Below are 27,080 nucleotides of genomic sequence, written 5' to 3' on the forward strand. Positions count from 1 at the left end.
TACCTACATTATCTCCTTTGGTCTTCTAACAACTCTGTGATGTAAATGTTATTATTATCCCCATTTAACAGATGAGGAAATTGAGGCTCACTGAGGTTAAATGACTTTCTCAGGGTCACATGGTTAGTGAGTGCCTGAGGCAGGATTTGAACCCAAGTCTTCCTGTCTCTAAGTTCAGTTCTTTATCTGTGTCACCAAGCTGATCTTTCTATAAGAGGATTTATTTTATGTGGAGTGACAGTGAACTAAGGGGATTTTATATCTACATAGCTTATAAAAAAAATAATGTAGAGGGAAAGCAGGAAAAGAAGATCAGATACCTTACCTCACCTTAATTATTATTTATTAATTTTTTTGTTTACTCTTTTAATTGATCACTTTAGGAGAGGCAAATAACTGGGTTGCATTCATCTCCAGCTTCTTAGAATTTAAACCAGAGGATAAAATAAGGATCGTATCACTATTTTCTGCAATGCAACACCTTTTATTTTTCAGACAAGTAATGAAGTGGATAGAGCATTGGGTCTGGAGTCAGAAAGACCTGAGTTCAAATCCAGCCTAAGGTACTCCCTAGCTGTGTGGTCCTAGGCAAATCACTTAACTTCTGTCTGCCTCTGTTTTCTCAGTTGTAAAATGGGGATAATAACAGTACTTACCTCTCAGAGTTATTGTGAAGATCAAATGAAAAAATATTTGTAAAGAGCTTAGCACAGTGCCTGGCATATAATAAACACTTAATAAATTCTTGTTTCCTTCTTTCCTTGCTTTCTCAGGAAGAAGGAAAAGGACCATATCTTCTCTTAAGAAGGAAAACATCAAGTTTAGGGTCACTGATCTTGAATTTCAGGCTTGGTCTCTTCTGATTAGATCTGAGCAGTACAAAGTAGTACTTTCCTGTCCAGGTTCTTGCTTCTGGTCATTTAGCAAGTGACCTAATAAGTCAAGCATCTTTTCATTACAGGACACAGTGCCAAGTGTCAGCAAGAGATAGGACAGAAGGAGAAGTCATGATCCTTGATCTCTTTCACCATCCTGGAAGACCTACCCACCTCTGATTCTTTCCCACACTATTTACAATTTGAGCCTCTTATGCTAGGTTGAACTCATCTATTTATATTATGGTGTGTGAATGAAAGGTGACCAGTCTAGAGAGAGTCAAGTGGACTTAGCCATCCACTCTGTTTTGAGAGGATTACAAGTGACGCTGATCAACAAGCAACAGGCAGACCATTTCCTACTTCTCATAATGGTCAACGCTATTTGCTGCACCCTCATCTCCCAGTCATTTTATGAAGAAGAAGAGGGATGTACTGTGGTTAAGAATTCATGCAAAAACACCACAGAGGATGCACGCTAGAGGACACTTCTCAAAGTCATGCACTATCACTGCTCTATGTACACATGGCAAAAGCAAGTGGCCACAGCGATGTCAACTTGGGACTGATCTCAGCTTTGCTGCCAGAGTTCACAGGGGGAATTTCAAGTTGTTGCTGTTTTTCTTTTCTTTTCTTCTTTGTTGTGTATAGTTTAGTTATTATTAAATTTGTAAATGAGCTATGACATTTGGCCAATAATTCACTTTTTTTTCCTGCATGGAAATGATTTTCTGGGTTATTGCAGAAAAGAAATGAGCTACCAAGCTCATAGAGGTATATGGATGCTTCCATTCCTCTAAAAGCAAGGGCAGAAAGACCACGCACCCAGTCCTGAAACTCAGTAGTTGTGCAGGCAGCTTTAATAAAGAAAATAATTTTCTAGTTTGCAAATCCATCCCTAGAAGAGAAGCTGCAAACAGGGTACAAAGGTGTTGGAGGCAACAAAAGCACCAAACTCCACCCCAGCCCAAATTAAATCTCAAAACAACACAAAAACAAACCAAAAAATAAACCAACTAAAAAACCAAACCAAAGAAAAGGTGGAGGGGGAAAAAAACCAACTGAACTTACCACACTGCGAGTGAACTTTTCTAAGGAAGTTCTACGACCTTGCTCATTTTCTGGCTTTGGGGGAAAAAAAATTGGGAGAAAAATACAGGGAAAAAAATCTTCAGCTTAGATGCAGTTTTCAAAGGGCAGCAAAAGTCAAAGAAAGAAGCCAAAAGAAAAGCAAAACCAGAAAAGAACAACAACAAAAAATCAGGGGGGAGAAAGCAGCCAGTGGTGTTTGCAAGAGGAAATAGAAACTCTCAAAGGAAAATGTCACTAACTTCTTTGCCTGGAGGGGAAAAGAATTGAATATTTAATCTCTCCAGGTTTCATAACCTTCCTTAAATGCGTAAATGAGAAGCTACCAACACTTCCCAGGTGAGTCCCAAGACCTGGTCCACTTGGTCTAGAACTCACTGTTTTCCTATTAGCCTTTGTGTATAAGATACAGCACGCTGCCATCTTGAATTCCCCTCCCCACTCCCAATCATTTCAGGCCAACTACCTCAAGTGGAATTTTTTTTTGTCTGAGTGTAACATCAAGCATAAAAGTATCACAGCAAGAAGAAATCAGTGCAGGGGATTTTAGCAAAGGAGCACAACAGAAAGCCTTTCTTTCCCTGGAGCAACATATCCTTCCCAGATACTCAGAAATCTGGGTTTTTCTTCATTCCTAATGACTTGTATTGAAGGACTTTCTATATGAGTCTACCACACTACCACTGTGGCATGATGGGAAGCCGCAAGCTGATTTTATCCATGCCCTTTTCTTAACAAAAGAATAGATGCTACCTTAAAGGGCTATCTTCAGCATTGTAATTAGAGTAGGCCAGGAAGACTTTTCCCACAGGACCCTGATAGTGCTTATAGCCTTCCTGCATTTTTTTTAAATAGGGCTTAGCACCTAGTTAGCAAAAATAATTAGTTAAAATTGGAAGCTACCAGATGCCTCACTGTGAAGCAGGTCCCAGGTGATCTCTCATGCAGCCCACCACTTTCCCTTTTCCCTTCTGTGGCTTTCTTCCCTGAGTGGTACCCCAAACATCACTTGAGGGTGAATCTGATGCTTCTGGCTTTGGATATCATGGATGGTGACTCAGAACTGGGGGGAAAAATCTGTTAGCTCTGGGAACTGAGCCCTTTCATGTGTGTGAGGGAAAGCTGGTGAAGCCTCCCCATGGTCGTATGGAAAATTGTGTTATGCCTAAATGTTACCACTGATTAATGTCCATCTAGTGTTCTGGAAACTGGCAAAGCATCACATGGGACTCACTCAACGCTGCTTAAGCAAAAAACCTGGAATGATGGGGTTGGGGGCAGGAAGTAGAGGAAATAAATCAGGAACAAAGACCAGGAAATCTCCACGTTCTGTGGGATGGATGGGTGTGCATGCTACCAGTCTGGAGATACAGGTGTATGCCTGTTGATTGAGCCCCTCTCCAGCATTTTCTGTCAGAATGATTCAGAAGAGTGTGGTCACAACCCACACAACTGCTAGTTTGTCCTCAAGCTCACTTCCTGGGGCCTGTGTTTGAGGTAGCCTTAAAAATAGAGGAAGAAAATTCTGAAAAAGAAAAGAAAAGAAAGAAAGGAAGAAAGGAAGAGAAAAAAAAGAAAGAAAGAAGAAATGCTACTACACAAATAAAAAAAAATTAAGGCAATGAAGAAGCCAGGTGTCTGTGGGTCTGCAGGATATAGTGAAAGCCTGGGGAGTGGGCCAACAACACTCATCTGCCTGCATTGCAGATCACACAGACTGGCATACTGGGCCCCAGCATGGCAGCAAAGTCACTCAGCAGGAGGAAAAGCAGATGCTGAAAGGAAGTACACAAGGAAAACAGAGAAACAATGACAAAAAGACCGTGGTTGAACATTCTTCCAGCATGTAGGTAATGAAAACTGTATGCCTGACCCTGGATAACATGACAAGTCTCCTCTTCTTCAGGGTGACAGATAATTCTACTTCAGGCTAGTGGCTAAAAGGGGGTAGGAAGGATGTACGTTTGGCTTAGAAGAGATCATTTCCAGTTCCTACTGCTAGTTTACTGCCTTGATCAACTTCTAGCCCCTGGTCACTAAGTTACTTATTCACAGAAAAGTTTGTTACATGCCCAACTCTCTAGATTTCCCTTGGGGAGGAGGAAAGGGCTTTGATTTGAAACAAAGTTCACTTTCCTGGTTAAGACTTCTTGTTTCCCTGAGAAAGTCATATGACTGTTATTTCATAAGTCCCGGGGAGCATGCCAAGAATGATTTGAATCCCTGTTCATCTGTCGATGCAGACCAAGGTTATATTAACTTTTGGGGCTGTCATATTACACTGTTGATTCCTGCTGAGTTTGCTGTCTGCTAAGATCCCAGGATCTTTTTCAGAGAAACTGGTTCATCTCTCAAGGAACTTGTAGAGGGTTTTTTTTTTTCAGTGTTGGAGGATAGGAAAGACATGGCTACAAATGCTGCCAAGGGACTTTTCATAGCAGTAACAATTGAGGAGGAAGACTTATGTATCCATTCTCTTTTTGGAATAAGTGATCCTTGTAAGGAGGTGTGTGGGATTTCCACCTCCATCTTCTTTTGGGTTCACATGCTCCCTCTCTCATCTGCAGTTCCCCATGACATGAGTGCTCTTGTTACATAGAGCTAGTATTTCCTGCATTTGGCACATATGCAGTGGGTAAATCAGGTCTACCACTGGACATCCACTGGAAGGATAGAAGCCAGGAAAAGTAGGATAAATCTGGTTTTGCATAGGGCTTAACGTCATTGTCTTTGAATATGACCATATTCTGGACACTGAAAGGCTCGTTTGAAAGAGCTATCCACTAAAGAAGAACTAGTGAAATGTGGTCATTATGTTGTTATAGGTAATCCACAGGGAGGCCAAAAAATTTTTTCCTTAGCCAAATAAATATTCTCTGATGTATTCACATGTTTAACTTGAGCATCTGGGAGTAACTTAGATGTTCTTTTTTACCACTTCTCAAGCCTTTAGTGGACAAACTTTCTCCCTTCCTACCCATATCTCTACTACAGCTTAAAGGAGCATTTTATCTTTCCCCTTCTTAGCTTCCATATAGGCTCAGATTAGCTTACTCCTCACTTACACAACTCTGGACTTCCCAGGAAACACACCAATAAATGGTACTTATTTAGGGTTTCCCAAGCTCACAAGAAACTCATTTTGATCTTCCCTAGTAAGAGCTGAATTGATTTGACCTCTCTCTTTACAATAACACTAAAAGAAAGGGCATTGAAGGCATTTACAACAAGCACTGTTTCCCTCTCTCTCCTCTGCTCTCTATTTTCCAATCAGAACTTCTTTTAGGCTAGCAGGGGTCTCTTGCAGCAAGGATACTGCCATACATACTGAGGAGGAGAAGGAAGGAGGAAAAACATGATCAAAGACCATGGAGTTGGATGATACCAAACAGTATACAGAGACAGTATAATAGAAACCCCATAAAGCGGCAGCCAGTGAATGTCTTAAGCAGATACAAAGTGGGCTATACAGTTGAGAGGGACACCAGCAAAGCACATGTTAATGGAAAACCAAGAGCTTCAGGAATAGGGTCCAAGAGGAGAGAGATAGAAAGAAAAAAGGTGGGGAGAAAATATTTGTTCTAAAGTGGAATAGAAGTAGATTTTGGTACAAGTGGACACCACACTCAATCATATGTAGGATATGGGACTATGCTAGAGAGCATAGAAAGCATTTAAACATAGCAAAGTCAATTCTCCTGCTTCCCCTCTTCCACCCCATTCCCCCTTGCCCAGAGGACCATCTAGATTTCTTACCCTTTCCTCACCTGTATATTTCAGGATTCCTGGCCCCACAGTGGACTTCAGAGAACCATGTCTTAGTTTGGGAAGAAGGAAGGAAGAAGCCGGGAAACTAGATTCTATAGAAGGTTTAAAGGTCCTTCTGGGTGAAAATAAGAATGCTTCAGGTTGGGTAGGGGTGAGGAAAAGGGTCAGAGGGGATCTTGCCACTCTTAGGATGATGTGGATCATGGAGCCAGTAGAATTTTCTAGGCAAAGAAAGTTGCCAGTCCAATTCCTTTACCATCAAATGGCTTCATTCACTTTCCTGTGAGAGTCAACAAGAGGCCAAGCTCTGTATCAGTTCCTTCCTCTCTTCTCTCATCTCCTGAATGGGATGCTGGGCTTTTATGGCCAACACTGATGGCAACCTTTCATTTGGCCTACCTTTTCCCTCTGTGGGTAGCACATGCAGAATACGGGAATAGGGAAACAGTGGGAAGGATTTCATATCTTGGACCTTTGTGGTTAGGAAACAACCATTCTCATTCTTTCAACCAGAAAAAAAAGTAGCTGATAGGAGAGGGTGAGGAGGAAAAACAAACAGAATGCTCAGGAAATGATAGTCTCATTTTCACACTCGCAGCAAGCAGCAGGCAAGAATCAATAAGTGCTAAGAGAGGCAAGCCTATATTTCCCCCCAAATACCTTCTTCTTTGCCTGTAGTAAGTCCTGGTAAGCATTAGACCGAAGGAATCGGGTGTAGCTGTCACTCTTCATTAGCTTATAAATGTGCTCCTGGAAGAGGAGAGGAGGATAGGGAAGACATCAGAAAGAATTGTCATCTAATACCAATCAGAAATTACCAAACTAATTCAGCTAATTAAAAGAAGAGGAGGCAGGGGAAAATATATGCTACTATACCAGCAGATGAGTACATCCCATGATTTTTCAGCCAGAAAAATAAATTTTCCTTCATAGAGTGAAAGACCCTACTGGTCAGAGAAGTTGGATCTTATAAATCTTTTTTAAAAAGTGTTCCATTTTATTTTATTTTCAGGCCCCAATTCTCCCTTTCACTTTTACCTTTTACCTCCCCTCCCACATTGAGAAAACAAGTATAATACAGCAAATTTCCATGGTGGGCATGTCAAAAAAAATAAAAGCAAAAAAATTACCTTCCAAGTCTATCACCTCTCCATTTAAAGGTGGTAGCATGCTTCATGAAGGGCAGTTAGATAGTGTAGTGGGTACAGTGCCAGGCCTAGAGTTAGGAAGACTCATCTTCTTGAGTTCAAATCTGGCCCCAGACACTTACTAGCCTACTACCCTGGGCAAGTCATTTAATGCTGTTTGCTTCAATTTCTTATCTCTAAAATGAGCTGAAGAAGGAAATGGCAAACTAGTCCAGTATCTTTGGTCACATAGGCTAGTAAGTAAGTATCTGAGGTTGGATTTGAACTCAAGAAGTTAAGTCTTCCTGACTCCTGGCTCGGCACTCTATTCACTACATCACCTCACTAGGAAGATATTTCCTAACAACTCTAGTTGTTAGGAAAAAGTAAAAGTAAAATAGATTGTTTTTAGAAACAGTGGTATCTCACTTTCTGAAGGTCATCAAACAGAGGTTGACTAACAACTAGTCCATGGTTTCATAGAGGTGGTTCCTGTTAAATATGAAGTTGAACTTGATGATCATGGAGGATCTTCGCCACACTGAGACACTGGGATACTGGGCTAGGGTCTGGCTTCATCAGTCCTTTTACTCAAGGCTTGATTTCTGCCAAGCACAGGGGGTATAGAAGGTTTTTGGGTAGCAACTGTCACTAGTTTGGAAAGAGCCTGTGGGTAAGAATGCATGGGTGTTTCACTCTATCCTTTCTGCAAATCAATTAACCTCTGTTTACCTCAGTTGCCTCAACTATAAAATGGGGATAATAACATTGCTTACTTCACAAGATTGTTGTGAGGATCAAATGAGAGAATATTTGTAAAAGTGCTTAGCACAGTCCTGGAACAAGTTAGGCACAATATAAATGCTTACTCCCTCCTTCCTCCCTATCTCACCTGCTATCGTCGCTGGGGACATTCATGGGCTGAGCCTGCTACTGACAGGAATATTAACCTGCTCTGTTTCTAACCTTGGCCAATTTACCCCTCCTTAGGCAACTCAGTGGTACCTTGTCAGATGCCCCAGGGGTTAGCAAATTAATGTCAAACTCAAAAGGAGAATGCAATTGACTTTGTCCACTGCAGCTCATAACTGATGAGCTCTAGAGATCTACCTGCGTCTGTCTCCCTGATAGGATGACTGACATGCACAACCACTCTCAGTTTTTTGCCTATTTCTTAAGAGGACTGATCTAATGGAGAACATAGAACACAGAATATGCAAGATGCCCCACCTAAACCCACATCTACACTCAAGAAGTGGGGGAGTTCTTCACAACTAGGTGTGTGTGTGTGTGTGTGTGTGTGTGTGTGTGTGTTTAGGGGATGCAAAGAAGCAGTATGTGAATGTTTATTAGAAAGTTTCTTATTAAAAAAAGTAGGCACCTGTTGCAGTGGAGAAAAAGCTGATTTTCCATAGGTCAAGGATGAAAGAGTACCAAACCATATTAATAACCGCCCCCACCACTGGCTCTCCGAGGTCGAGAGGAAATCATACCCCTGCAATGGTTGACAGTTACAGTGTAGGGAAGTCGGCTCTGATAAGATCTTCCACCACCATTTCCTTTCCTTAGTCTGAAGCCTTAATAATGAAAGGCCCATTTGCTCAGGGGGTAAAAGGGAATCCAAAGAGGATGACTTCTGAGGGACATGTGAGAGCTGAATCTAAGCTGCACCTGCTACAAATCAATGTTTTGCCACGAGATCCTTCCTTCCTTTACAGATAAACCACCATGACCCTCACAGGAATAAGAGAAGGCAAGCAGCCAACTACCTGGGACCTTGGGAGGATGAGACAAGGATGTTAGAGCAGCTGAACCATTTAAAAATAACTTTGCATCCTTATCTTTGCTTTGGAGACCCCAAACGGAGAGGGACTCATTTGCTCTGCTTCAAAATATCCTGTTGGAAACCACTCAGATGGAGGATGGTACAGGAGCCAAGAGTTCTCATTAGGATTTAAAAGGGGCATATTTTTCTTCCTGCAGGTGTAGCTGCCTTTCACCTTCTTTCCACTCTTCTAAGCTTCCTGGCACAATATTGGAAGTTGCAGGAGTTTAAGAACTTGTACCTGAGAAGAAGGCAGTGCTACAGCTGAATGGCAAAACAGAAACAGTGCTGGGCCCAAAATTGGGAAGTTCAAATGCAGGCTCAGACACTACCTGTGTGACTCTGGGCAAGTCACTTAACCTCTGCCTCAGTTTCCTCAACTGTAAAATGGGGATAATAACAGCACCTAGCTCACAGGGTTGTTGTGAGAATCAGATGAGATCATATTTGTAAAGTATTTAGCAAAAGATCTGATACATAATAGATGCTTAATAAATGTTCCCTTCCCTTCTCCCTGAGCTTCAGTTTCCTTATGCGTATAATGGAGTTGAACTAGATAGCCTCAGCGATTACTTAAAAATATAGTTTTATGATCCCATGATCTTATACTTACTATCTGTGTCAACCCTTGTCCAAGACAATGAAGCTCCATAGGCCTTGGTTTCCTCATGTGTAAAATGAGGAGTTTGGGCTAGGTGGTTTCTGAAGTCCCTTCCAACTCTAGGACTATGACCCTATGACCCCAAACCTCTATATGGCTATTATACAGGTACTTATCAGGCAGCTAGGTGTTAAGTGGATAGAGGGCTTGGACTGAAGTCAGATACTCTTCTTGATGAGCTCAGACATTTACTAACTGTGTGGCCTTAGGCAAGTCACTTAACCCTGTTTGCCTCAGTTTCCTCATCTATAAAATGGGCTAGAGAAGGAAATGGTAAATCTCTCCAGTATCTTTGTCAAGAAAATTTCAAATGGGGTCACGAAGAGTTGGACACAATAGAAATGACCGAACAACAGCTGGTACCTAACACATTATCATCATTGGTAGCATACTCCAGAGTTGTTCTTGAATGAATTATTGGGCCTCTTGTCCAACCTCTTTATTTTATTGAATGAGGGTCAGACAGGTTGGATGATTTACTCCCAATCACAAGATAAATTCATTAAGTAGCATTTGATACTGTCATTCAATGAAATAAAGGAAGCTAAAAGTGTTTTTGATATTATAAAGCCCTAAACATAGGTAAGATCATTATCACTGATAAAGCTGTATTTTACTCTACTCTGACCCCTAAATCATACCCTTTTGATTGCTAGAAGGATAGTATAGTGGATAGAGTGCCCAGTCTGAAGTCAGAAGACTCATCTTCCTGAGTTCAAATCCAGTTTCAGATACTTACTAGTTATGTGACCTTGGGCAAGTCACTTAACCCTGTTTGCTCCAGTTGCCTCATCTGCAATATGGGCTTGAGAAAGAAATGGCAAATCACTCCAATATCTTCGCCAAGAAAACTCCAAATGGGGTCACAAAGAGTTGGACATGACTGAACAACAAAAACATCGTTATTGCTAGAGATAGGGAAGGGGTCCATCGCCATAAAAAGAAGTTGGGAATCTCCAGGGGACTGGCAATAGTTGTGCTGTTTTGGTTGGCAACATTCATCCCCATGAGTTAGTTACTTCTAAATGAATACTCTGTGGAGAGAGTGCTGTTTGGAGTTCTCTACAGCAGGCACACATTCTCCAAAACTTATGATTATCAGAATATGGACATCCTCCTGAGAATTCTAACCGAGATCATGGTAACCATTAAAAATGGACGTTTCTCTCGTACTTTCAAATGAACTTTGTAATTTTCTTCTTAACATTCATTTTCAACTACCAATATGGTTGTGACAGCAGTAACAGAACAGGCAGCTTGAGGCTCAGACAGTAGAGTGCTGGGCCTGGATTAGTAAGACTTGAGTTCAAATTTGACCTTAGACACTTATTAGTTGACACAGGGTAAGTCACTTAACCTTTGCCTGCTTTCACGTACTGAATTGTAAAATGGAGATAATCATAGCGCTTATCTCCCTACGTTGTTTCGTGGGGTGAAATGAAATGATATTTGCGAAGTATTTAACACAGTGCCTGGCACATCATAGAGACTTAAGAAATACTTATTTCCTTATTCCTTTCACCCGCTCTGAGCAGGCACATTCCAGTTACATACAACATCAAATGTTAACGCCTGTAAGTAAACATGTTAAAACATTTCATACTTGTGGGCATACTGTTGGTTTAGACCTTGAAGATAAACCAAAAGATTGCAAATATATATACATTCTCTTTCACTTGCCTTTGTTACAAAATGTCTCTCTTTTGAGCAACCCTCCGCCTTTCTTTTCAGCAGGAAGCACAATGTTCAATGATTCTTGGCACACATGGCATTTTTAGATTGGTCTAAATCCATTTTATATTTTACATGGTATTGCAGAGATAGGCTTATGAGCCATAAAATAAAATCCCTCTCCCATCTTCACTAACTACTGAAATAATTGAAGCATTAAAAAAAACTTCAAAAGAGTCTGATGACTTCTTTCTTATTAGAAAAGCAGTATTTGGGGTGGCAAGGAGAGGGAGTCTTGATGGACAATAAGGGGATAGCATTAGTTATGATTTTTAGGTTACAAATATTAGAGTTATAAGATAGTAGGATCACATTCAGATAGAAACAGGGGCCACTAAATTGCCTATAATGATTTGTGCAGGCTGCTATTACTTAGAAAACCACACATTAACATTACCTATGTTCTACTGAATTTTTATATTATTTATTTTAAATATTTCCCATTTAATAATCCCATTTAATTTCCTATTTTAAATATTTCTCATTTAAATATTTCCTGATTTCATTTTAATTTTGTTGAACAGCTCAGAGTGTGTTTGATGTCTTTGTTGTAAGGGATCTTACATTGATTCCAACCCCCTTATTTTAAAGATAAGGACACTGAGGCCAAGGGAGCATAAGTGACTTGCCCAAGGTCACTCCTTCAGGATAAGAATCACAATTTGAACCCACATCATCTGATGTAAGTAGAATATTCTTTCAATTGCATTGATTTATCATTTAAAAGAAATCTATTTTTTGTTTCCTTGAGAGAAATTTAATACATCTACTTAGATTAGGGGATCAACTGACATTGTCATTTCCACCCTAGAACAGCCATGAAGGTATACTGAGCTCCTAAGAAATAATGAGGAAGTTGTCTGTTTCTGACCCATGAATCTTCTGCGTGTTGGAAACCACATATATTTGGACCAGGGCAGAAGTAGATAATAATAGTAAAGTGAACCATTAATTCTCCACTATGTCACTGTTTAGCATCTTGACCAAATCTCAGGATGTCTTACAGTTAGCAGACACATTTATTTCCATCAAGCAGACATCATTTTGGGAAGAAAATTGACCAGGTGGAGCACTTCTAGACAAGAGTGGTTAGTACAATGAGAAGACTATATATCTTCATACGTAGAAACACACCAAATCAGAATCAGCTAAAGCAACAAGGAATGTTTAACCTAGAGAAGAGAAGACAGGAAGGAAATGACAGCTACCTCCAAGAATTTGAAGAAATGTTACGTGGAAGAGGTTTAGGCTTGTTTTTTTCTTGGCCCTAGATGATAAGAGTAGAAACCATGGATGGAAGTTATAGCCAGACAGATATCTGTTTGACATAAATATAAGGATATCACCAGGAGGAGTCCAGTTGTTCTAACAAGGTTAAAATATGCTTTTTATCCCTCTCTTTGGCAATATTTCGCCCTTCAAGATCTGAACACCCTTAGTAACATCACCTTTGGAATTACAGGAGCGTAGATTTAGAACTGGAAAGGATATTAGAGATCACTGAGTCTAACTCCTTTAATTTACAGGTGAGGAAACTGAGGCTGGAAGAGGCAAAATGATTTGTCCAGAATCACAAAGCCTGCAAGTTTCTGAGGCAAGAACTTAGCTCAGATTCCCCCTGACTTCAAGCCCAGTACACTATCACTGTCCCACCTAGCTCAATTTGTTCCTATCTCCTTAAAAGATTACAAAGAGTACTTTGACCCCGCATACCTGTTAGCTCCAGTTAGGTGGCACAATGGAGTCAGGAAGACCTGAGTTCAAATCCAGTTGCAGACACTTATTAACCATGTGATCCTGGGCAAATCACTTACCCTCAATTTGCCTGAGTTTCTTTGTCTATAAGGTGAGGATAATAACAGTACTACCTCTCAGAGTTGTTGTGAAGATCACGTGAGATAATTGGAAAGTTCTTAACACAGTGTCTGGCACATAGTATGCACTATATAAATGGTGTTGTTCAGTCATTTTCATTTGTGTTCGACTCTTTGTTACCCTATTGGGGGTTTTCTTGGCAAAGATACTGGAGTGGTTTGACATTTCCTTCTCCAGCTAATACATATGTATGTATGCATGCATGCATGTATGTATATATACAAATATATGCACATACCTATGTAGTACTATTATTGTATTACTTATGTTACATTATTTACATATAATTATAATATATTAATTAATATACCACATTATATATACATACATACACATATATGCTATTATTATCACTACATGGTAAATAACTGCGTCCTATCATCTGAAGATGTTTGACTGAGTCAGGTCTGACTAGTCCTTGAATTTGGTCTTTAAAAAGACACACACCCAGAACTGGAGGATGGGAAGAGTACCACGCTAAAAGGCATAGATAAGAGGACTTGGATCCCTGATGTGGGGATCTGGAACATCTTCCTCCCAGGAATCCTCTTCCCCAGAGATGGAAATAGTAGACAGGTAGTGACTAAAAGGTTAGAGAACCCAAAGGAAGGAAGGAAGGAAACAAGCGTTAATTCAGTGTCTACCATGCCAGGCATGGTGCTTAAGTGCTTTACCAATATTATCTTGATCTTGATCCTTGCAACAACCTTGGGAGGTGTTATTTTTCATCTCAATTTTAGAAGTGGGCAAACAGAGGTTAATTCATCTTGCTAGTAAGTGTTTGAGGCAGGATTAGAACTCAGGTCTTCCCAATTCCATGTCCAGAGAGCGCTCTGTCTCTCTTGATATATGTGTGCATACATATACATTTGTGTGTATGTTATATAGATATATAAATGTATGTATAAACGGAAGAAACAAGCATTTGTTAAGCTCTTGATATGCCAGTTAGTTACCTATATGCCACATGTGTGTGTGTGTGTATACACTGTTGATAAAAATTAGTTCTAGATCCTCTATAAAACCATTAGGAACTTAAATGTACCCATTATAATGATCCATGAACGGGAGCACTGGACTTGGAATCAGGAAGATTGAGTTCAAAATTCAGTCTCAGATACTTACTAGCTGTGTGATCTAGCAGGTCACTTAGCCTCTGCCTCAGTTTCCTCATCTGTAAAATGGTAATAATAATAGCACCTACCTCCCAGGGTTGATATGAGGATCAAATGAGATATTTGTAAAGCATTTTGCCAACCTTTAAGTACTATGGAAATGCTAGCTAATATTATTGTTATAGTATGCTAATTGCTTTAATAGATAGAATGTACTACTAGAGGGAAGGTGTAATTGATCATTCACCATTAATCTGTATTCGGGTCAATGTACTAGAAGTTTGCATCTTTTGAACATATTCATATCACTCTTCTAGGCAGGGACTGCTACAAAGAGAACTAGTGATTTGCCTTCTAATCTAAATAAACATTGTAGGAGTTGACTTAGAAAAGCACTTTCTTTTTTCTCACTTGTAGGGTCACTGAATTTTGTGAAAAGTCTGTATTCTAGAAATATTAAAGGCCTGGGCCAAGAGAGAACTACCTATAGAATTCAATTCTTTGATTCAGGGTACAGAAGACATTTTTTTTTGATGTGGTCAACACAGGAATTTGTTTTGCTTGACTGCATATTTATCTAAAGACTAGTGTTTTTCTATTTCTTTTTCTTCAATGGACAGGGCAGGGCTTGAGTGGGAAGGAGACAACATGGATTTTTGTTCATTGAAAAAATGAAATTTAATTGTAAAAAATAATTTAATTCCTTGAAGATATTTGTTCATAGAAGTAATAGTTTTCCATATAATAATCAGACCAAAATCATAAGCAAAAGTTTTTTTTTTTTGGAAGCATCCCTTCCTCCGTCACTTGCTCTTTGTCTCTCTTAATAAACCACCCACAAGATGAAATAGTAATCTGTCAGGGTAGTGGCATTCCTTATTAAAATATGCTTGGCTTGGGTGTATACCAGGAAATGCCCTCCAATTTAAAACTAATTTCAGGAAACGTAATGTAGTCTTGTGATACTGGTATACAATGGCCCTACCCCCACTGTGAGAACAAAGATTAGTGGCCTTTGGGAGGCTGGAGAGATTTCCATTCACTGGAGATCTGAGGGAAAAAAGGCACTTTGGAGTGTTTTTGGTTTAAGTAAATGACAGAAATTGTACGCCCAAATGAGGCCTCTTTTGAAAAATCTGTGTTTGGACATCATATTCAACAATGGGAATTGAGAGGCTCCATGGATACTTCAGGTGGATGGTGGCTTGTCAAGTTTTCTGAGTATCTCTTAGCTGATGCTCTACCACTGGCCCGAAGAGCGTCTCCTTGGTTACTTCATGGGGCTGATGATAGCTGAGAACTAGAAATTATGTACTATTACATGGAAAAAATGCTTGACCCCAGAATACTTGGTACGAAATCTAGCTTTGCTTTTAAACAGGCTTCAATTCTGAGCAAAAAAACAAACAAACAAAAAAATAAAATAAAACCCCAATGGACAACTTACCCTCCTTCCATTTATGGTGCATACACGAGATAGAGCTAGAGTTTAGGCTTCCATTGTCAGTTAACCAATTTTATTGAATGTCTATGATGTTCAACGCTCTATGTAGGTGAGGAATTAAATAAGATGTTGGGAAAAGAATCTTGTCATTGAGGTGCTTTGAAGCCCAAGCAATGCAGGAAGATGAGGATAGGTTGGAGGTACAAGTGCAATCTCACCAGTTGTTCATGTGTTGGAGACATGTTGTAAAGCTGGTTGGGAAATATTGGCAATGAATGAGATGTCAAGAGAGTGTCAGATCTTTTAAGGAACAATGAATGAGAATGACATTGGTATCAAGGAAAGACAGGAGGAAATGGTGTAAGGTCATAAGCTAATGCTGTTAATGTGTTCCTGGGCGGAATTAAGAAAGGCACATCTTCTAGGAATGAGAAGGTGATAGCTACTCTGTACTCTGCTCTGCAGGCACTTTCTGGCATACTGTGTTCAGTTGTGGGTGCCACATTATAGGATAAAGTAGAAATTAACTAATAAAGTAGAAATTAAGATGGCAAAGGTCCTTGAGTTCATGTAAAATGAAAATCAATGGAAAGAACTTGGAATGCTTACCCTGGATAAGAAAAGATTTGGGGATCATAGGATGATAGATTTAACACTGGAAGGGCCCTTCAAGGTCCGTGAGTTCAATGTTCTCATTTTACGTATAAGGAAACAGAGACACAGGGAGGTTAAGCAACTTGGTCAGGGTAAGTGTCTGAGGTGGGATTTGAACCCAGTAAGTTCAGTGTTTTATCTACTACTTTAAATTTTTCAACACTTGTAAGAAAGACCAAGGACTAGATTCATTCTATTGGCTCAGTATTGGCACCTGGAAGTCTTTAAGCAAAGGCTGAATGACTATTTGTTAGGTATGCTGTAGGGAGAATTCTTATTTCAGATACAGGTAGGTACAGTGGTCCATTCCATCTCTGAAATTCTGTGAGTTTGCCCTTAATATCTTGAGTTCTATAGTTCCCCTTTCTATTGACTGATATACATTGATATTGTATAATATCATTGTAAAATTGTATTGTAAGATGTATATTGTGATATACATTTTAAAGGTTTGCTCTTCTTTCAATATGCCATTATTTATGTAATTTTATATGCAACATGAATAGAATGTAGGTTAGATGATAAAATGCTGGGTGTCTGGAAGGTGTAAAGGCCAAACAGATGGTAAGACCTGGTTTTCCTCCATAGCGTTGGAAGGAAAAGAGTTGATGAACCTCATCTCATGCAAGCAAGTTGTGAATAGTCAAAGCAGTTCAGATAGGTTCTGGGTGGCTTAGAAGGTGATAGAAGGGGAGAGGAAAGTAAGATAAAAGGAAAGGGCATCTTTTTTGTGGGTTCTGACATGCGTGACATATCCTAGCAGATTATAAGCTCCTCAAAGGCTATGTCATTTTCTGTCTTTGTTTCATAGGTTCTAGCACAATATCTTATACATTGTTGTTATTGTTCAGTTGTTTCAGTCATGTCCAACTCTTTGGGACCCCATTTGGGGTTTTCTTGGCAAAGATACTGGAGTGGTTTGCTATTTCCTTCTCCAACTCATTTTACAGATGAGGAAATTGAAACTTGTCTGGGGTCACACTGCTAGTAAGTGTCTGAAGCCAGATTTGAACTCAGGAAGATAAGCCTCGCTGATTCCAAGCCCAGCACTCTATTCGCTGCAGCACCTAGCTGCTCATTCTTAACCTTATCTCTCATTAGTCTGCTTTTCTTGACTTCAACTAAACTGTCTACTTACTTTTCCCCAAACAGCATACATTTTCCCAGCTCTTACCTTTCTTCCTACTATTCCTCTTCCCCTGCAATGACTAAGTCTTCCACCGCTATCTGCCTTGCCAAATAGGGGCATTTCTTGCTACTATTCTTTAGGAATCACCTTCCTCCTAAAAGCTTTCCTGACCATAGCAATGGGAAATGACGTCTTCCTGTTCTGAATGTCTACAGCATTCATTGTTATGTTGTTCATTCATATGCCCCCAAACACTACCTAGTACCTGAAATAAAGGAAAATAAAATAGGAAAATATTTAGTAAAATAAATATTTGAGTTTGACAGTACTGGTTCATGCCATTCATTTGGCATGTGTCTCATGCTATTTTAGGGTTGCTATCTTTTCTTGTATTTATGTCTCTCTGAAAGCAGGTGGGAAAGAACAATGTGAGCAAAGGTAAGGAGATGAGAAAGTTCATGACACGTCTTGGGGGAAGAAAGTAGATCAATTTGGCTAGCAGTCAGGGGAATAGTGGAAAGAGATGTAGGTGCCAATCCCTATTCAGTTTTATGTCTTCAAATGATGAAGACAACTGTCCCCTCATACTGAGACTTCAGTATATCAAAGGCTCTGTCATATCATTGTTGTGGGTATTTCTTCAGGTAATACAGATTACAACCCATCAAAGCTAGTCTGTCTTATGCCTCTCTTGTCTGTGTCAGATAAGTTTGCCAGTGCATGTTCCTTCCAATGTGTAGGAGTCCTTCCATTTACTCTCTTGACATGGTGAGAAAATCAACAGAATGGGTTCATTGATAATCCTTCATTCTTAATGGGTGAATAGCTCATTAATTTTGAGCGTATGTGTCTTGTATTAAATCTCTTACCTAGCATCTCCTATGCAATTCCTTGTCTGTAATATGCTGCAACCTATTTACCCCCACCACATGACCTTTCACATTGGAGTGATCCTCCACTCCAATTCTTTGCACTCAGTCAGTCAGTCAATAACCATTTGTTAAACACCTACTATGGGCCAGGCACTGTGCTAAGTTTTGGGGATACAAAGAAGGGCAAAAAATAGTCTCTGACCTCAAGGCACTAACAATCTAATGGGGCAGACAACATATAAACAAATACTAACAAGTGATACATATAAAGGATAAAAGGAAATAATCAACAGAGAAAGAATTGGAATTAACAGGGATCAGGAAAGGATTCCTATAAAATATGGGATTTTTTTATTAGGATATGAAGGAAGCCAGGGAAGCCAAGAGGCAGAGATGAGGAGGTAGAACATTTCAGGTATGGGGAACAGCTGGTGAAAATCCCCAGAGTGAAGAAGAGTGTCTTGTTCAAGGAATAGCATGGAGCCCAGTGTCAATGGATCAGAAAGTATGTGAGGAGGTTTAAGGTGTAAGAAGACTGGAAAGGTCGAGGAGGGCTTTGGGCTTTGGACCCAAGGAAACTTTGGGCTTTGAATAACAAAAGGATCTGAATATTAAACCTAGGATTTTGTATTTGATCTTAATGATAACAGGGACTCGCTAGAGTTTATCTAATGCATGATAACATACTCAGACCTGTGATTTAGAAAGATCAATTTGATAGATGAACAGAGGAGGAGCTGGAGTGGGGAGACACTTGTGGCAGGCAGACCAACCAGTAGGCTATTACAATAGACTAGGCATGGGATGAGAACTTGTGCTAAAATGGCGGCAGATTTTTATTCCATGGGTTACAACCATACAACATCACCTGATGAGTAATGTTCCTGTGAATACACTGTTGGTATATGGAATTGGTCCACTATGAAGAGATGTTTGGGATTATTTTATTGTTTTATTAAAAGTAAATTAAATGTCCAATCCTTTGACCCAGAGACTCCATTGCTAGATATATATTCCCCAAGAGGTAAAAGACAGAAAAAAAAGGTCATATATATATACATATATATATATCCATAGTAGCACTTTTTTGTGGTAGTAAAAAACTGGGAACAAATATCCATTGATTGAGGAATGGTTACAAAAAATGTGGCACATGATTAGAATAGACTATATCATAATACTATAAGAAATAACAAATATGATGAATTCTCAGAAGCATGGAACGATTCATATAAATTGAAGCAGAGTAAAATAATCAGAATCAGGAAAGATATGAATATGTATATATAGTATATAGTGTGTATGTATATAGTATATATATGCATATGTGCATGTATATACATATAAGTATATACATATACATTCCCATATATGCACACATATATATTTATGTACACACACATATACACATGTAGAGGTTATAACAATATAAATGGAAAAGACAAAAAAGATCCAAACTCTATGTAATATAATTATAATATCCAAGTTTAGTCTTGGAGAAAAGCTGTAACTCCATCAACTCAGAGATGAGAATGTATGGGTATGAAATATTACATATAATCTTAGACATGGTCAATGTGGGGTGGGACAGTGGATAGAGCCCTGAACCTGTATTCAGGAAGACTGGAGTTCAAATCCAGCCTCAGACACTTTTTAGTTGTGCGATTTTGGGCAAGTCACTTAAACTCTGTTTGTCTCAATTTCCTCATCTGTAAAATGGGGACGATAATAACATGTATCTCGCAGGGCTGTTGTAAAGATCAAATGAAATAATAATTGTAAAGTTTATTTTCACACAGTGCTTGGGCATAACAAATGGTCTATAAACATTACATATTAATGTTTTGGTCAATTTGGAAAAGTGCCTTTTTTGTCTCTTAATTTTAGTTGTAAGAGCTAGATTGTCGGGTAACTGAGGAAACGAATGTAATGCAAAAAAATGAAAGACATCAATAAACATAAGATTATACTTCAAACATTTGTTTTTCAAAGATGGGCCTTTGTTTCATCGAGAAGCTTGTAGCCTTTAAAAGAACTTTACAATTTCCCAAAGGCAATCCAGGCAGCTCTCCTATTCGCTTTTGGACCTAACTCATTGTTCAATTTATTGAGCCTTATATGCAGGAGCCAAAAAAATATTTATTGATTAATTCCTACCCATGGGCCTTCTTCCAAAGACATCCAAAGCAGCATATTTTGGAAATGTTTCTTACTGAACAGAGGGACGTTCCTGGGAATTGTCTAGGCTACTATTTTCTTCTCCTCCATTAATTTTGCTTCTTCCATTTGCTTTTTACTTACTAAAAGCACTTTCAGGAATTTCAGACAACACTATAAGGTACATGGGTAAGGTACATGGGTAAGGTAGAATCTTCCCCATTTCATGGAAGAGTACATTGAAGGTCAGAAGAGGAAAGTTACTTGTTCTCACAATGCTGTGCCTAGAACTTGACGCTGCTGAGTCCTAGAAGAAATCAGACTGAAGTCCCTGGCAACAAGCATGGTGCCCATGAAAGAGAAACATCATGTCCGAGAGCTGAAAGATCAAGTCACAGTTCGCAGAATCTTAGAGAAGGTTGGATCTTGCCCCCATCTTTGCAGGGGTGGGGAACCTGCAGCCTCAAGGCCACATGCGACCTTCCAGGTCCTTGGGTGTGGCCTTTTGCAACACATATTATTAAAGGTTATAACTAAAAAAGAAGTCTGTACTTCAACAAATATTTTACTAAGCATTTAGAGCATTGCACTAGTCACTGGAGGAAGTTCTTACTTAGATTAGTCCTGAAATTTCATTAGCGTGGGGAGTTCTCTGTGAGGAAATGCAGATCTACACCTATTCCTCAACTTATCATTTAAGAGAGTCACTGAGTTTCATGGGGCCTTGAGAAGGTCACACAGCTGGTAGGTATCAGAAGTGGGACTCTAAAAGAGGTCTATTCAATACAAAAGAAGATTAGAAAAATTAAATAAAATATGATGCTGGGCTTCATAGAGTATGAAATGCTTAGTCATTTGGATATGGTCTCCTGGAGGGAAGAGAATCTACTCAAGTTGGATGCTCTGGTCCTGTGTGGGTGTGTATACATGTGACTGCTTGTGTTTTTAAGGAAATTTCCTTATCACCTCCTCAATCTATATTTGGATCAAAGGCAACCTAAGAATGTTATAATGATCTGAAAAATTCAAAGTCACCCTTCATTATATTTCTGTCCTAGTCCATTTATTTCTGAACCCAGTGTTCTCTCATTATTTTCAACTCATTGAAGCATTCATTTTGGGGGACATCTCAGATAGGGTCTCCTAAGAAGAGGAGGAATTCCTTTCTAATATGACATCACTTTGTTATATTTAAATATATATATATATATATATATATATATATATATATATATATATATATATATATATATATATATATATATATATATATATAGTTAAATACTTAGCCTAATATATGCAGACAGAAAAGGTGTATGCATGGTGCTTCTGTTTAGTTGTCTATTACCAAAGCTAATTGGGTAAAGACTTCTTATTTAATTATAACCCTTAACCACTTAAAACATCAACAAGCAGTTATTAAGGAACTACTGTGTGCCAGGTAGTATACCAATAACAAAGTGAGACAGTCTCTAACCTCATGGAGTATGTTGTCTATGCTTGAGGAATCAGGGGCAGGGACTGAGGGGGAGAAGCAGAAGAATCCAATATTTCCATTAAGCAAATGTATAAAATAAATACAAAATAATTGGCAGTGGGGGCACTAGCCACTGAGGGAATCCGGAAAGGCTTCTTGAAGGAGTCAGCCCTTAAACTGAATCTTAAAAAATATAGGGTTTCCAAGAAGCAGAAAGGAAGGAGGTAGGTAGGGCAGCATGTCTTGATATTCTAATCTGCAAAGGAGGAGAATTTGCCAAGTTACAATAGTAGGGAAAGGATCTGGAAGGTTCTAAATACTTTATCTATCTAGAAGGGGATAGAAGTGTGTCTATCCCCCTCCTGATCTAATGGATTTGCTGGTATTAGAGAAGAACAATCAGGTGGCAAAGCAGAGATTTCCTGGAAACTGAAGACCTGAATTCAGCTGTGTGACTGTGAGTAAATCACTCAACCCTTCTCAAACTAGGTTTCCTTATCTGGGAAGGAAGGAAAGAAGAGGGGAAGGTAGGAAGGAAGAAAGGAAGGAAGGAAGGAAAGAAGGAAGGAAGGAAGAAAGGAAGGAAGAAAGAGTGAGAGGGAATCAAGAAAGTGAGGGAAAGAAGAAAGGGGGGAGAGAAGGAAGAAAAAGAGGAAAGGAGGAAGGAACAAAGGAAGGAGGGAAACAGGCATTTTTTGAAGCCCTACTATGTGTCAGGCACTAAATGCTTTACAAATATTATCTATTCTCAAAACAATCTTGGGAGGTATTATTATTAAATTCATTTTATAGTTGAGGAACAGGAAGACAGAAGTTAAGTCACTTGCTGAGGGTCACACAACTATTAAGAGCCAGGGGCTGGATTTGAAGCCAGGACTTCCTGACTCCAGGCCCAGTGTTCTCATCTCCTTTGCTATCTAAACTAGGATAACAATAATACCTACTGGGAGCCAAGATGGTGGAGTAGAAAGATGCATCTACTCTACCTCTTCCCCCACAACCCATAAAATGCTTATAAAAATAACTCTAAACAAATTCTAGAGCAGCAGAAACCACAAAGCAATGGAGTGAAAGAGATTTTCAGCCCAGGGCAGCCTGGAGGGCCAACAGGAAAGGTCTATCACATGGGGCACGGAGTGGAGTGCAGCACACAGAGCCCAGCCCAGCCTTGGCTATGGTAAGGCAGGGACAAGACTGAAGCAGGTCTTGGGGGCAGAATCCCAGGCAGCAGTTGCAGTTCCCAGATCCCTCAGCCCACAAATGCCAAGGATAGTGAGGTCAGTGAGAAAGCTTTTTCACCTGCGTGAGAAGGGAGCAGGGTTCATCCCTGGCCCCAGGCCCAGGCAGCAGCAGCATCCATTTTTTGAGCCCTTGGCCTAAAGACCCTGTGAGAATTGAATCACTGATCTGGGTCTCAGCCCTGAGTGGCAACCTTGGGGTGGAGAAGAGTGCTGGCATGGTGGAGCTGGTGGAGTCTTTGGAAAGGGAATTCTACTTGCAGATCCTGGGCAGAAAAGCTTTGGTAGCTTCCAGACCAGAGCGCAGGTCAGGAGAGGAGTAAACTCTTCTCCCTTGATTGTGTTACCTTGGAGGAACTGAGAACTTACACATCCCCAGAGTATACCCCCCTCTTGACAAAGGACTCAAAAGTCAAGTAACTGGGTGGACAAATGCTCAAAAAATGGAAAAGAATAAGACTATAGAAGACTACTTTCTTGGTGAACAGGTATTATCTTCCATCCTTTCAGATGAGGAAGAACAATGCTTACCATCAGAGGAAGACATAAAAGTCAAGACTTCTACACCCAAAAACTCCAAAATAAATATGCAATGGTCTCAGGCCATGGAAGAGCTCAAAAATGATTTTGAAAATCAAGTAAGAGAGGTGGAGGAAAAATTGAGAAGAGAAATGAGAACAATGCAAGAACATCATGAAAAGTGAATCAAAGCTTGCTAAAGGAGACCCAAAAAATGCTGAAGAAAATAACACCTTTAAAAATACACTAACTCAAATGGTAAAAGAGGCCCAAAAGCCAATGGGGAGAAGAATGCTTTAAAAAGCAGAATTAGCCAAATGGAAAAGGAGATTCAAAAGCTCACTGAAGAAAATAGTTCTTTAAAAATTAGAATGGAGCAGATGGAAGCTAATGACTTTATGAGAAATCAAGAAATTACAAAACAAAACGAAAAGAATGAAAAAAATAGAAGATAATGTGAAATATCTTATTGGAAAAACAACTGACCTGGAAAATGGATCCAGGAGAGATAATTTTAAAATTATGGGATTACCTTAAAGCCATGATAAAAAAAAAGAGTCTACACATCACCTTTCATGAAAATTTCAAGGAAAACTGCTCTGATATTCTAGAACTAGAGGGTAAAATAAATATTGAAAGAATCTATCACCAGTCACCTCCTGAAAGAGGTGCAAAAAGAAAAACTCCTAGGAATATTGTAGCCAAATTCCAGAGTTCCCAGGTCAAGGAGAAAATATTGCAAGCAGCCAGAAAGAAACAATTCGAATATTGTGGAAATACAAGAAGGATAACACAAGATCTAGCAACTTCCACATTAAGGGATCAAAGGTTTGGAATATGATATTCCAGATGTCAAAGGAACTAGGATTAAAACCAAGAATCATCTATCCAGCAAAAATGAGTATAATATTTTGGGGGAAAAATCATCATTCAATGAAATAGAAGACTTTCAAGCATTCTTGATGAAAAGACCAGAGCTGAATAGAAAATTTGACTTCCAAATACAAGAATCAAGAGAAGCATGAAAAAGTAAACAGGAAAGAGAAATCATAAGGGACTTATTAAAGTTGAACTATTTACATTCCTACGTGGAAAGATAATATTTGTAACTCTTGAAACTTTTCTCAGTATTTGGAGGATTATACATATACACACACACACACATGCGTGCGCACACCCACACTCACACACCCACACACACACACACACACACACACACACACACACACACACACACACACATATATATATGTATGTATATATAGAGAGAGACAGAGACAGAGGGCACAGGGTGAGTTGAATAGGAAGGGATGATATCTAAAAAAATAAAATTAAGGTGTGAGAGAGGAATATATTGGGAGGAGAAAGGGAGAAATAGAATGGGTCAAATCATCTCGCATAAAAGAGGCAAGAAAAAAGTTTTTTCAATGTTGGGGAAAAGGGGGAAGTGAGAGGGAAAAAGTGAAGCTTACTCTCATCACATTTGGCTTAAGGAGGGAATAACATGTACACTCAATTTGGTATGAAAATCTATCTAACACTACAGGAAAGTAAGGGAGAAGGGGATAGATGGGGTGGGGGAATGACAGCAGGGAGGGCAAAAGGGAGGAGGGACTAATAAGAAGTAATCACTTTAGGGAAAGGATAAGGTCTAAAGAGAAAATAGAATAAATAGGGGCAGGATAGGATGGAGGGAAATATAATTGATCTTTCACAACATGACTATTATGGAAATCTTTAGCAAAACTACACATATATAGCTTATATTGAATTGCTTGCCTTCTCAGTGGGGATGGGTGGGGAGGGAGGAAGGGACAGAAGTTGGAACTCAAAGTTTAAGGAATGAATGTTGAGAATTGTTTGTGCATGCAACTGGGAAATAAGAAATACAGCTAATGGTGTATAGAAATCTACCTTGCTCTACCAGAAAAGAGAAAAGATGGGGATAAGGGAAAGGAGGGGTGTAATAGAAAGGAGACCAGAGTGGGGGAAAGGGTAATCAGAATGCATGTTGTTTTGGGGTTCAGGAGGGGAGAAATGAGGTGAAAATTTGGAATTCAAAATCTTGTGGAAATGAATGTTGAAAACTAAAAATAAATAAATAAATTTAATAAAAAATAAAAAAGAGACAAAATAATAATAATTCATAAGACTCTTGTGAGGATCAATCAAATGGGATAATTTATATACATATGTACACATACACATGCGTGCATATATATATTTTGTAAATCTTATTCTTATTACATCTTTTTAGGCTATATTGTCTTGGCAAAGTCAGTTTTCTGTGAATGTAAGGAGAATGGCATCAGTGGATTCTAATATGAAAGGCAGCTCATTGAAACAAGTTTCCACTGTGCACAATGGAAAAGGAATGGGAGAACTGGTCAGGAATCTGGAAGGGAAAATGTTGTCATGGTGTAATGTTAATAGAATAGGAAGATCTTCCCTACCCATTAATAGGCCTAACACATGCAGCCTGGGTCACATGGAGCTCAGAGTGGGAGGAGTTTGCCCAAGGAGGAGAGAGAGAGAGAGAGATTGAGGTGGGGTGGGGGGGGAGGAGAGAGAGCATAAACAGAGAGTGAAAGCAGGCAGAGTAGAGAAAGAGAAGCAAGCTGTGAGTGGAAACTGTTGGTTCAAGGAGCAGAGAGAGAGAGAAGCAAGCTGGGAAGACTGAGGAATTTCTCTAGGGGAACTTGTTTTTGTGGGGAGCCCTGACAGAAAGAAGGTTTAAGATGTCTGTGTTCCCTGGATTAGTGATAAATACTCTCTTAAATCTTACCTATTGGTATTCTAATGATGTCCCAAATAAGTATTTTGGTTTTACCTTCGAGGAAGAGAGTTATTTATATTTTGCAAATTTACCTTGGAAATACACATGCCTATTCATAGTGGCTGCTATGGGTATTGCATTGGTGATATGAGACAGTATGAGAGAGCAGGGTTTGGTGGCCAGGGAAGAGAGCTTTTATTCAGGCAGTCTAGGACTCAGAGTCTCAGGAATTTTGCTCTTCTGGGCCAATTTGGAGAAAGTAATCATATCCCCTTTCCCATAAATCTTTTCTTCTTTAAGATAAATGTTTGCATGTCCTTTGGTTGTCTTCATATTTTAAGTTATCATACTTGTTACTTCCATGCTGCACAAGGATTATGAGTGGAGCTATCAGGCAGTAGACCAATGATATCAAGCTCAAATAGAAACAGGTGCCACTTAATTATTCATAAGGATTCCTATGGGCCACATAGTGATTTAGAAAACCATAAATCAACATTATGTTTTATTATGGGCAACTAGGTGGTACAGTAGATAGAGCACTGACCTTGGAGTTGGGAAGACTTGAGTTCAGATGTGACCTCAGACACTTACTAGAGTACTTGGGCCTGGAGTCAAGAAGACCAGGGTTAAAAAAAATGGCCTCAGACATTTTCTAGCTGTATGACCCTGAAAAAATTGCTTAACCCTGTCTGCTTTAGTTTCCTCATCTGTAAAAAAATGAGCTGGAGAGGAAATGGCAAGCACT

At 39.4% G+C, this 27,080-nt stretch overlaps 1 protein-coding gene across 1 annotated transcript in view; it reads right to left on the reverse strand.

The window, feature by feature from the left end:
* RGS6 (regulator of G protein signaling 6) overlaps positions 1-27,080 on the reverse strand; it is a 662,738-nt gene that overhangs the window by 35,445 nt on the left and 600,213 nt on the right. The window contains 2 exon segments of the mRNA XM_072629224.1: positions 1,947-2,000; positions 6,393-6,482. Coding sequence (XP_072485325.1) covers positions 1,947-2,000; positions 6,393-6,482 — 144 coding nt within the window.

This window comes from Notamacropus eugenii, chromosome 1, assembly GCF_028372415.1.
Source record: "Notamacropus eugenii isolate mMacEug1 chromosome 1, mMacEug1.pri_v2, whole genome shotgun sequence".
NCBI classification, from domain to species: Eukaryota; Metazoa; Chordata; class Mammalia; order Diprotodontia; family Macropodidae; genus Notamacropus; species Notamacropus eugenii.